The following is a 13,224-nucleotide window of genomic DNA, read 5'->3' as shown; positions in this document are numbered from 1 at the left end:
GGCCAAAAAAAGGGGGAGATGCCAGTCTGCAGGTAGCTCTCCCTACCATCTGAACTAAGACCAGAAACAGCAAAATGCAGTTTTCTTTCCATTTCAAAATATCAATTTCTTTCTCCTGTTTGCCTGATGAAGAAGCCAGTGTGACTTTGAAAGCTTGCAACATGTAGTTGTGCATTTTGGTTTGTCCAATAAAGGTATTATTGCTTGTATGTTATTGTATTTGCCTCTTCTGAAGAAGTAGACTTTAGTCTAGGAAAGCTCCTGCTGCCAATTTCTTTCTTTCAATCAATCGCAAAGCTGCTGCAAGATTTCTCTCTACAGACTGTAAGAAAGAAGTTGGTAGCATGAGCTTCCCTAGACGTATGACCAAATGCATCTGAGGAAGTACACTTTAGTCTAGGAAAGCTCATGCTGCCAGCTTCTTTCTTTCAGTGAGTCTCTAGGTGCTGCAAGATTTCTCTCTATATACTGATTCTACTGACATGGCTATATCTTTGAACTCTACCCTTTTGAACAAACCTTGCTGCCAAAAGCCTGGTGTCAGGGTGGCTATAAGTCGGGAATAAATCTTTTATTATAAAAAGGCTGTCAAGACGGCTGTCTTCCGGGAGGCCTTTCCTGAATAGCAAACTCGGCTACCAATTGAACTGAACCTCCCCATCTCTCTCAGTACTTGGCACCCCACTCCTCCATCTTTGATTATTTTAATGTATTGTTTTTCAATAGTTAATGTGTTTAATAATATTTAAGGGGAAAAGGGAACAACTGGGGTATTGGATATTGTATGTCTTCTGACAGAGAGGAGGGGTAAAAATAATGCTTTTATATATTTATTAATCAATCTTATTATAAAAGACTTGAAGCCACACTAAACAAGGGCTCTGGCTGTAGCAGCTGAAGCAATAGCATCAGTTACTAAAAGGTTTGTGCTTTGCAGCTCCAGGAAGAGGCGACAGGGGGCGCCCGCGGGTATATGTATTTATGTGTTTGAGGGGAGCAGGCGCGGCAAGCGGGGCGCATGCGTACCAAGCACTCGGCAGGCTTGTTGAATGCTTGGGGGCGTGTCTTGTGATGAGGGGGCGGAGCCTCAGAGGGAGGGAGCTATATAAGCCACCCTCGCCTGCGCTCTCCCTGTGCGGCTGAGGCGGGTTTGGTGGCTCCCAGCTGGGCACAGGAGGAGAAGACGAAGAAGAAGGGGGCACTGTCCCTCGAGTCCTCCAGGTAGGTTCCCCCCAACCGGGCTAGGCATGCCCCCAAAGGCTTCTCTCGGGGGTCTGGGGGGGAGATAATGGTGGGTGACCATTGGATGGGTTACTCCCTGCAGTGGTCCCCAAACTATGCGCTTTAAAGAGATTTTGGACTTCATCTCCCAGAAGCCTCAGCCATGTTGGGCAATAGCCTGGGATTCTGGGAGATGAAGTCCGAAATCCCTTTCAGGAGCACAGTTTAGGGACCACTGCTTTTAAGAATCCCAGGCTATTGCCCAACATGGCTGAGGCTTCTGGGAGATGAGGTCCAAAATCCTCTTTAAAGGGCACAGTTTGGGGACCACTGCTCCAAAGTGACCAGAGGTCCTCCTCATTGCAAAGGAGGAACAGGCACTGCGAAATGGAGGACCTTTTCCAGGAAGAAAAAAAAGGAGGATGTTCCTTAATAATAATAATAATAATAATAATAATAATAATAATAATAATAATAATAAACCATTCATATGAATGTGAATTCATGCTTCTTAAGTCCGGCTCCAAGTGGAAAACAGTTTGGATTTCATTCTGGTTGAAATGTAGGACGCGTCCGGGAGAAAGGAGGACCTGTGGTGGTGAGTCTTTATGTCCTTTCTGGCTTATGGTGCCCCTCAGGCGACCCTGTCATGGGTTTTTCGTGGCAAAGTTTCTTCAGAGGGTCTTATTGCCTCTAATGAGGCCGAGAGAGTGTGGCACCATAAAGTATAGGGCATCCAAGGAAAATGTAGAGACATGACCAACGAAACACTAAAAGCACTCATAGAAATGTAGAGAAACCCATGCTTCCGAGTCAGACTCCAAATGGAGGACGTTTTGGAATTTCTCCTGGACAGAAGGTGGAAATGGAGGACAGGTCCTGTAATGTGTCTTCAAGTCATGTTTCCACCTTATGGTGACCTATGGCGACCCTATTATGTGGGTTTCATGGCCAGGTTTCTTAAGAGGGAGTTTACCATTGCCTTTCTCTGAGGCTGAGAGAGTGTGACATGCCCAGGGTCACCCAATGGGATACAAACCCAGCTCTCCAGATCCCTAGTCCAACACTCAAAACTACTCCCCCATGCCTGCTCTCGTACTCTACCCTTCTCCCCTCATTGCTCCTTAGCAAAGAGGGGCTGGTTAAGATGTCACCACCAGGGTGACCAGAAGTCCTCCTTTTCCAAGTCCTACATTTCAACCTTCTCTCCAGGCGGAATTCCAAAATGTCCTCCATTTGAAACATGACTTGAGAAGCATGAATTTACATTTATAAGAGTGCTTTCAGCTTTAATTTGGTAGTGTCCCTACATTTTTCCTTGAAGGTCCTCCATTTTGCAGTGCCTTGTTCTCCTTTGTGGTTAGGACATATGGTCACCTCTCTTGAGCAAGTGGCGGGGGGGGGGGCTTTCCGGCTACTTCACTCCCTTCGTCCTTCATGCTGTGTGCTATGTTCTCCTCCCTGTTTTGGCAGGACCTTGCTTGCTTGCCTGGCTGTCCCTGGAGTCCTCTGTTGCCAAGAGACTGGGGTGTGCTGTGGTTTGTGGCATCAGCGGGTGTGTGGCACTCCCATCTTCCTGTGGCAGATTTACATTTGGGGGTAGGGTGACCGGATATCCTCACCACAAAGGAGGACAAGGCACCACAAAATGTAGGGACATTCAAGGAAAATATAGGGACATGACCAAAGAACAGCTAAGAACATCTACATGAGTATGTCTCCATAGTTGTGTTCCAAATGAAGGACATTTTGGAATTTCTCTCAGGGTGACCAGATGTCCTACCTGCCAAGGAGGACAAGACACTGCAAAATGTAGGGACATGACTGAAGAAAAGCTAAAAACATTAATAGAAATGTAAATTCATGCTTCTTAGTCATTCTCAAAATGGAGGAAATTTTGGAATTCCTTCTGGACACAAGGGTTGAAATGGAGGACATGTCCTGGAAACAGATGATGTCTGTTTAACCTGGTTGTGCCACTCCTGCAGGGCCTCCACATTGGTGCTTCTTGGCCACTTCATTGTCGTTCTGTGCCTTCAAGTCGTTTCTGACTTACAGTGACACCAAGGCAACCTTATAATAGGGGTTTCGTGGTAAGTTTCTTCAGATGGGGTTTACTATTGTTATCCTCTGAGGCTGAGAGTGTGTGGCTTGCCCAAGATTTGTGGAGGATTGAGGGAGCAAGGTGACAACTGCAGGCAAGAGGAAGAGGAGAGCAGTGGTGATGGTGACTGCTCCTTTTTCCACCGTGGCTGGATTGCAGAAGAAAGGGAGACGGGTCTGCGCCTCCTCATCCAGGGTCTGTACCTGTATACACATGCTCCAGCACAAGTACCTGGTGCCAGCCAGCCTGCTTTCCCTACCCCAATGCCTTTCCCTCCTCCAAAATTGCCTCTGAGGAGCTGCTGGTGTAATTTAATACTCACAGCATGTTCTGAATTCCTGAAGGGCCGAGAACAGCTTTGCTCTTCTAGCGGGGTCTCACCCTGGCCATTCCCAAGAGGACAAAAAGTGCCTGTTCCTCATCTTTGAATGGATAGGCCTTTTTAAACATGAACTGTTGGGAATTGATGGGTCCTTTTGATCATTGTGGTGACTTCAGGAGGAACCAGAGACTGGATGTCCTGTGATGTGACTTGCCCTCCTTTTGGGACATGTCTTCTAGTGATGAGATTGTGACTATGTTGGCAGACAAATTGACCCTCTGTGTTTAAACATAGTAAAATCTCTGCAGGATCTTGGTGGTGGTGGGATACTAAATGCTGGAAACAGTCCACTATGGTTTTTTGTTTGTTCATTTGCATCCTCCTTGTGGTTTTCCAGAGGCATGTGGCTGGCTTCTGTCAGAAATATGATGCTGGACTAAATGGGCCCTTCACTAAAAGGGCCCTTAACCTGATCTTATAGGGCTTCTTACAGCCACTTAAGGGAGTGTCTCTCAACCTGTTGCTTACTAGATGATTATACTGTATATAACTTCTGTTATGGCTGATGATGGAAGTTGTAGTCCAACAGAATTGTGAGTAAGAGATCTTAAAAAAAACTTTGGGATTTTCTATTATGCTTCAGTCTTAATTTTATCTGTATATTTTGAGTGAGGATGGCCAGTAATGAAGGCCACAAACCTTTTGTCCTGCTTATCCTGCACTCACTTGCTCCATGGCCAAAGACAGCAGTGCCTACTGGTGGTATGAAGGGGCAGCCTAGGCAAGAGCCTTTTCCTCTTGGGCTGGTTTATTCATTGCTCATGTAGTTCATTCCCCCCTGCAGAAGGTAATCTTCTGCAGGGAAGGGGTAAAATGGGAGTAATGAATCCTGGCCATTCTCCATGGATTCTTCTGTTCAAAGAGGACAAAAGGGGAGATCTCGTGTTATTTGTCAGCTATCATAGCATACTCTCCTGGATAGAACTTACTTTCTTGAAGTTCAGGGAGAGTTCTTGTAAAAAGCTAAAAATGTTCTCAGCTAGTCTGGACTACAGCATCTTTAACCCCCGTCACTGACCATGCTGGCTGGGGTCATGGGAGCTGCAATGTTAAATGGTTGAAGGTTGTCACATTAGGGAAGGCTAAGACTAGTTCTAGTTCCACAGATTAAGAGTCTGTGGACTTTCAGTGCTGTTGTGTCTCTTTAGTCTTTTAAAGTGGGCTTCTTAAGTGATTCTTAGTCTGCTGTGTTCTGTAAAGGAGTTGGTCGCTGCCTGTTATTATATAGTTGGTCCTTGATATCCACGGATTCAAGCATCCATGGCCTGAAAATATTCCCAAAACATACAAATTCCTAAAGCAATCCTTGATTTTGCCATTTTATATAAGGGACACAATTTTACTATGCTACTGTATTTAATGGGACTTGAGCATCCATAGATTTTGATATCCATGGGGCATCCTGGAATCAAACCCCAGCAGATACCAAGGGCCCACTGTAAATGAGAACTTAGCAGACTTTTAATTTGGTTCCGGCAAAAGTATGGAAGGTATGTATGGGCTTCTTGAAGCTGCCTTGGGCCTTAGGCTGTGCTGTGTCACTTTATTCAAGTGCAGTACTGTACAATATTGATTGGGTGTGTTTCTTGCGACTTTGAATCTCATTCTCTTGTCCTACAATGGACCATCCCTCTTCTCTCCTATGTTTTCTCTGTTTCCCTGCTGTTTTACTTCATACATACTGTTGTTAGTGTCAATAAGTTTACCAGTGCTAGAATGTTTGTCTTACTATCCAGCTGTTATGTAGGCAGCGACTGTAGTGATTTTAAATTAAGCTTAAACATAATTGTCATCTCTTCTAACAATCCCCAACCCAGAGCCCTCCAGATATGTTGGGCTGCATCTTCTATCATCCTTAGCCAGCATTGACCATTCTGGTTGAAGATATTGGAGTTTGTAATCTGATACATCTGGAGGGCACCACTTTGGGGAAGGTTGTTCTAAACCTGGTGATTACACATCCCTCCTTCACCAAAATTCCTCTGATGAAATGGGCTGTAGTTCAGAAAACTTATGCCCTGACAAATGTGTTAACCTTTAAAGTACTAAAAGACTGTTCTTGTTGCAACTGATTAAGAGCCTGAGAAAGTTACTCTTTTTGAATTACAGTTTCTAGGACTCCCCGCCAATAGGGTTGCTTACTGGGGGGGGGGGGGGTTGGTATTGAAGTCCAAAAAGGTGACATTGCCAAGCTTGGAACACAGCTGCCCCTCTGGTGCATCTGTTATTTGTGTTTACCAAGGCATTTCCTGGAAGTGCTTATCAATGTCTTCAGACTTGCTACCCAGCAACAAGACGTTTGGTCCTAGTTTTCTAGTTTGGTTCCATCTGCCTGCGTTGGGTTGGGGGTGGTGGTGGGTGGGACTGACAAAGGGTAGGTCTGCCTTTGCTCCCAGTAGTCTCCTGAGTTTAGCCTGGCTTCTGTTTCTTCTCAGTATCTGAGCACCATGGTTTGTTCCAGACTAGTTTACTTTCCACAAAGAAAGATGAACTATTCTTACAAAAGCACAAGGGCTACAAAGTGCCACCTGAGAAATGGATTCCTGTGCCTCACCAGGGTGCCGCTGATATCCATTGCTGGTGTTGTTTGGCTGTAGATGCCACAGTTTGGAGATGTTGCAGAGGCTTTAGGCCAGACAAAGACTTCTAAGTACATTATTACTGTTAATGTGGAGGCTCAAGCTGCCTTGAATCCCATTTTAGGAGAAAGACAGCGTGTAAAGCCAATAAATAAATATATAAAAATAGGCATTCCTTCAGCCTATAGCACAAAGCCCCAGCCAAGCATGTTTTGCCACTCTGCAAGAGGCTGGAGAAATCAAAGCTCCTAGTTTCTTCCATAGCAGAGCACATTCCTCTGCCGTCCCCATTGAGAGAAGATATTAAGTTGTTACCGGTGCTGCTGGTGAAAGCCTCCAAACTGATGTGCCTCAGCCAGCCAGGGAGGGCTGGTATACTGTGGTGAGAGCTTTGCCCTGCCTAGGCGCAAAACCTATTTTGACAATTAATCTGGATACTTTCATTGATTCAAGCCAAGCTGACCAAGTTTTAAAATAAGTGCTACATCTTTATTACCACGAAGGCCTGTTACAGACAGGCCAAAATAAAGCTGCTTCAAGTCACTTTGGAGGTATGGTATTTCAATGATGCATGCGTCCTCCAAAAGCCGCACCAAAGCCACACTCCAGTCCTAAGGACTGGAGTGCAGCTTTGGTGCAGTTTGTGACTCTTAGGATGCAATGGCATCATTAAAATACCATACCTCCAAAGTGACTTGAAAGCAGCTTTATTTTGGCCTGTCTGTACAGGCCTTAGGGTTTTGGTAGAGAAATCCCGAGGCCTTACCACATTGCGTTTTTTCTCCTCCTAAGGGAGATGGGGTGTTTCTAAAGCCTACCCTAAAGAACATAATTCTTTGTGTGAAACCACCGTGGATCTTTTCCGGTCCCATTGATTTGTCCAACTTCTCTTCGACCCCGCACAGGAAAATTATGATTTTCAGGAGTGATTGCATCTCTCATCCCAATATGAGCAATCATGGATTCGACTGTGTCTTTGAAGCCTTATAGACAACAGCCTGCCTGGGAAGAATGCAGGCAAGAGGGGAGATAAGTTGGTGATCCAAAGGCAATCTCTCGTTGTTTGTTTTATCGTGGCTTTCTCAGATGGTACCCACACAAAGCGCCAACCACCATAGCCAATGACCATAACAGGGGTATCTTTCTTAGAATAATTAGCGACGTAGATAAGACTTCATCAACTTTTATTATCTTAATAATCCCACTGCACCTGTTTAAAGCCGCATAGAAACCGACGTTTCTATGTGCACAAATCCCAAATGTAGGAACCCCCCCCACATCTGAACGTTGATTCCCAGTTTGGTATTCCCCTTCGCTGTAGGAACTGCAGTACTAAAATGCTCTGATTGACTTACTGACCATGTGGAGAAGTTATTTGATGTCATGAGGAGGAGACTTATCTTATCTTGTACAAATTCGCCATCCTACAACCTCTGCTCTTCTTCTTTAATTCATGTAATCAATTTTAGTTTCTTTTGGACTGGGGGGGGAAACTTCAGCATGTTTTTGTATGGGGTGGAGCATCCACATTGGCCGCCTCAACACTGGTAGCGGGAGCAGGTTTAGCTATTTGATGATGCCTGCCACTGCCATCATAGCCACATGCACAAACCTATTTTGACAACTAATCCGATCTTTAGACTGAACCCCAGCTGACCAAGTTTAAATAAGACGATTTGAAATGTAAGGTGAAGTTGCCTTCAGAATATCCAATTTGATCTGGAGTTCCTAGGCATAGGAATTCTTAGTTGGGACTCATGTTGCTGCAGTTAGGAAGCCAACGTTTTGAAGGCAGGCCTTCAAAAGCTGAAGTTGGAAGGCACCTCTCAGTACCAATATGAAGGTCTGGGGGGAAATGGAGGGAAAAAATTTTTTGCTCAGGTTTTTGAGTGTGGGTGGGCATCCTTTGTATCACTATATACTTTGTATCATTTTTGTGTGGTATTTTTGCTTTTTATCAATTGTCATTTGGTATGTTCTTTTACTATGACAATGATGTGAGTTAGCCTAAAGTGGGGAGGAGGACCTATGCCCTTCCAGATATTTTTGGATTGCAGCTCCCATAATCCTTCATAATGGGCTATGCTGGCTACAGCTGTTTGTAGGCCGAAATCTTCTGAGGACCATAGTTGTCTACGCTTGCTCTAAAGACAGGGGAAGGAAAAGCTGTAAGGAAAACAGAAGAAACACTGATGGGGAAGCACTTTGGCTCATGGTTCATGATGTGGCAAACTTAGGTGGAGGAGCTTGCACTTTCCCTTGCAACTACTGTCTCAAACTTTTGACACCGGAGCCTGTCCTGTTTGACAATCTCCTCCTCTTCACATTCTGTAGTCCCTTATGATTTCTAAGTGAATGTTCCTTTCTCCTTCTCCACAGAAATGAGTGACATGGACTCGTACAAGGTACTGCTAGATGGGCCAGCACCATGGGGCTTCAGGCTGCAGGGTGGCAAGGACTTCAACATGCCACTCTCCATCTCCAGGGTAAGTATCAACCCCTCAAAGCCCCTTCACAAAGAGCCATTCTCCTTTCCATCTTCCCCAAGTTCCACTTTGAAGGATGTAGAGCAGTTGTGGTTTCTTTGTATCATCAGTTCCATTGTAGGTAGTTCCTATACCAGCACACTCTTGGTCACACTTAGCTGTAATGTTTAGAATATTTTTTTTTTGGGGGGGGGTATTTCATTATTCAGAATCCTCCAGCAGAATTCTAGGAGTTGTAGTAACCTCCCCTCCAAAAAAAGATAACTCTTCAAGCTCTCCTACTGTCTTTATCAGAAAGGAAGGGCCCTGGCTGGAGGAACTTCATTGCACCAATGATGTAATGAGAGGATCCTTGGCAGTGGCCAGGCTGTCACTTGATACCAGGCTTCTTGTGGCTCCTGCTCCCTATTTTTGGATCTGTGGAAATGGCATTTGGCTGGTGCTGGGTGGAGATAAGTCTCCACAGGAAGGGGAAGACGTTGTGGCAATGTGAATACGTACTCCTGCTACTCTAAATATGATGCCAAGAAGTGTAATCTGGTAGATCTTTATGCCAGAGGGCAACAGTCTTACAGCTCATTTTCAACAGCTGCTTCTGCTGGTTCCTTATCAGTTTTTTACCTGTTGAGATTATGGTTTCTTTAGTTTCTCTTTCTGCATATTACTGAACCTCCTGTTTTGGCAGGCACTGGCTTGAGTAGAGTATGAAATGTAATTCACAGCCCCTTCCCTGTGGGCGACATCTTTAGGTCTACCAACTCCAACTACAGTCTGTTTTAGGAGGCAGAAAGGAAATCCAGATAACCCCACCCCTAAATCCAGTCACTTGCCACTGCAAACACTTTTCTTATTCATCTTCTTGATGCTTTCCACCAGAAAGCCAAGAGCTGGTAGCTTGTTCTGAAGTTTAGAGGACAGAATATTGACAAGAAGAGGAGGGGTGGGCAAACTGTGGTCTTCCAGCTGTTGTTAGAGTTGATTCACCTTAATCTTGCCTGGTGGCTAGGTTACTGGGATTTGCATTCTGACAACATGTGGAGGACCAATAGGTATCCACCCTTGTAGTAAAGGGAAGATTTAGAGAAGGGATGTACAACTTCAGATGTTGCTGGACTGTAGCACTTTCATCATCCATCACTGGCCAGGTTGACTGAGTGATGGGAAGGTTGGAGTCTCTCTGACATTTGAAGGACCACACATTCCCATCCCTGATGTAGAAGCTGATTTTCCCATGCTGCAAATGAGACTTAAGGTCACCATAAGCCATTTTGAGGTCCATGATTCAAATCCCAATTTAACTATAAACTTCCAGGGCAGTTTTAAGATTTTCTGTTGCATAAGAGGGCCAGTGTTTTCCATCTGGAATTTAGGGTCCATCTCACAAGATGATACTGAGGGTATATGTGAAATCCTTTCAACACTTAAGAAAAGCACCCCATAAATACATAAATGTTTCCTTTATTGTTTAAAAACTCTCTAGCTGCCCTTCCACATTTAATAACAATGTTTTTGATGCTTCCCATTATTCTTTACCGATGTCCCCGGAGCATTCCTCCAAGGCCTGGAGGAGCTACCTTATCATCCTAGGCTGCCTCTCCTCAGGACTCATTCCTGACCTGAAAGTGCCCCTCTGGGTTGGTGTGGGTGCTGGTGAAAGCTGTCAGAGGATGGCTTGCAGACAACTCCTCCTCTGCTTGGAATTGCCTTATAAGCCTTGGAATGCTGAACGCAGCCACTGCTGACGCTTGCGGCTGCTTGGCAAAGCAGACTGTTTCTTTATAAACGAGAAGCCCTGAGGGCTGGAGACAGGCACCAGAAAGTCCCCCATGTTCCAGATCCAGACTTCTCCTTCCCATGCAAAAAAACTCTTCTGAAATTTCCTGGGGTTTTGTGCCACTAGTGAGGTTTCAGTATGCTTTTACTTCCAGAACTTGGAAAAGTTACTTTTTTTGCACTAATACTCCTAGAACCCCCAGTTAGCATGGCTAGTGACTTTGCTGGCTAAGGAATTTTGAGAATTGTAGTCCAAACAATAACTATTCCAGGCCTGACTTCTTTTCCATCTATCAAATGTGTGTTGCTATGGTGGAGGTTCTGTTTGTGCTTTCTGCTCTTCTTCCAGCCACTCTCTGGGGATGTAGTTTTGCTTTCCTGCTCGGAGCACTTTGTGCTGAGGCAGCCTCTTCTGTTTTTGTTCTCCCACCCTCTGGGTTTTTTTTTAAAGTTTCTCTTGGCCTTTGGCCAATCCTTAACAAAGCCCCTGCCTAGACAGGGGAGAGCCTCTCTGTGGAAAGACCCCAGCTTGTGCCTCCTGCAAACATACCAGACTAGAATAAGCAGTCCCTTTCCCCTTGCGCTAGCATGCCTTGGCCCATCCCTCTTGCAAGCTGTATGAGAGCTTGTTTTGTGGCTCGGCCTTGAGAAAGTTTTCCTTCCTGTGCTATTTGGGTAGATGGCATGTTGATTTGCCAACAGGCAACATGGCTGCTGAGAATGGCCCATGCTGGTTGCTTCAGCTGACACAGTGCTTCTCAGGCAGATGCTGGTGGCCAGATCCAGCCTGCACTCCTGCAGTTTCGCTCTGTCCTCCTTGGCAAGTCCATTGGTGTCTGTAACAGCTTCAGGGAGGTTTGTGTAATGGTTCTGCTCAAGTTATGGGAACCTGGATAATCGATTAGGGCATATCTGCCACTGTCACATTACACCTCATTCTTATTTAGTCCTCACTGTCTTAAGTGAAACTTTGAGCATTTTACCACACAAACACACTTTAACTTTCCAGATAATAGCCACAGGATTTAGCTTTTACATTGATAAATTCTGGAAAATGTATGTAGTATGCTAGAGGAGGGGTGACAGGTATGCAGAAGGTGCTCAGGACTGTGAAGTAACTAGAAGAATAAACTATAAAGATTTTTATTGTACTTAAATAAAAGATCTTACACCCCCTTTCCCTGAAAAAACTATCCCTTAATTAAGATCCAGAGCAAGGAGGACAAAAGCCGGCAAAAGGGTTCCAGTGTTAAATAGGTAGAAAAATAAGTAAGGAGGGCTATGCAAACCTTCAGTCCAGCCATCCTATTCAAAAGCTTCTGTCATTCCTTTCACGAAAAGTCTTGTATGGAAAATAAAAAGGAAGTAGAGTACAGGTCGATCCTGTGTTTAATGAATACTGTACTCTCATGCAAATATTACTAACAGACTGTGCAAAAACCTAACACAGCCTTAGTTTGTGTTTTGTGGCTTCGAGTTGTTTCCAACTTAGGGCAACCCTAAGGTGCACAGGGTTTCTTGACAACATTTGTTCAGAGGATCCCTTCGAAGCCTGAGAGCGTGTGACTTGCCCAAGGTTAGGTTTGAACCCTGATCTCAAGAGTCATAGTCCAGTGCTCTAACACTACACCACACTGGCTCATGTGTCCTCACTGCCATTACTAGCAGGGTTGGTTTTCAGTCATGTATAAGTAAGGGATGCATAACATGTGCACTTTTCAATATCTTTGATAACTCCCAGAATTCCACAGTCTCACTCATGGTGGATGGGACTAATGGGATTTGGAGTCCAGCAGTTTCTAGGAGCCTGTAAACTCCCCAATCTTGATCTAAATAAGGATATTTGAAACTTTTACACAGTCCAGAGAATAATTGTTTTTGTTGACTCCCCTCCATCCCCCACGCCCGTTAAATGGTTGCTGGAAAATCCCTGAAAATATGTGGGAAGCAGCTGGTAAATACCTTAGAAACCAAAGATGGTTGGTATGCTGTTTCTAGTTGTGAGCCAAGCTTACTGCACTGTCCAGTTTTTGTCCACTCAGTTTATTGCTTCATTGTTGCAGGACTGTTAAACGTATTTGATCTTGCATTTTGCTTTACTCTGGGACTAAATGGTTGCTAAAAAGAGCTATAAACTGTTGGCTTTGTGGCTTTTATACTGGGAGTGAAATGGGTTAAGCGAACCTGTGCTAAATGGCTGCTTGTTTGATCTTTTGTGCCCTTTTCAACCTTAAGGATGGATGTCCCTTTGAGATTAGAAGGAAGAACAATGCAATGTTACCCCACTGATACAGGGGAGACACATTTTACTAACTAATGACAAATAACTATGTGGTTGATCAGTTGCATATGAATAAAGCTGAGCTAAGTGTTTTTTTTCAAAGTTCCCACAAGCCTTTTCACCACTGGAAGTGGCAATCTCAACATTTATAAACTTTTTGACGATTTCTTGGCCTAGGATGGCTAATTTGCTCTTCAACAGAACCCAGATTTCTCTGTTTCTGGAAGGTTGTTCTTCTAGAGCAGTGCACAGGTTTCCTTACCCTAGTGTGTCAGGGACTGGCACCATAATTGCGACCATTGGCTACAGCTGTTTCTTTCTTTACTGAAAACTTACCAAACTGAGAGACAGAATAGCTATCCATCATCAGGTATAAAAAAGTACCTGATCCAATATCT

The 13,224-nt window shown here is 44.6% G+C and overlaps 1 protein-coding gene across 1 annotated transcript in view; it reads left to right on the top strand.

Moving 5' to 3' along the window:
- Window positions 1-1,086: 1,086 nt before the first annotated feature.
- Window positions 1,087-13,224, top strand: part of PDLIM7 (PDZ and LIM domain 7) — a 58,965-nt gene continuing 46,827 nt past the window's right edge. Inside the window, exons 1-2 of the mRNA XM_042451825.1 lie at window positions 1,087-1,221; window positions 8,666-8,772. Coding sequence (XP_042307759.1) covers window positions 8,668-8,772 — 105 coding nt within the window. The 5' untranslated portion in view covers window positions 1,087-1,221; window positions 8,666-8,667. The remainder of the gene's footprint in view (window positions 1,222-8,665; window positions 8,773-13,224) is intronic.

Source organism: Sceloporus undulatus, chromosome 2 (assembly GCF_019175285.1).
Source record: "Sceloporus undulatus isolate JIND9_A2432 ecotype Alabama chromosome 2, SceUnd_v1.1, whole genome shotgun sequence".
In the NCBI taxonomy this organism is placed as follows: domain Eukaryota; kingdom Metazoa; phylum Chordata; class Lepidosauria; order Squamata; family Phrynosomatidae; genus Sceloporus; species Sceloporus undulatus.
This window is presented reverse-complemented; position numbering and strand designations above follow the sequence as displayed.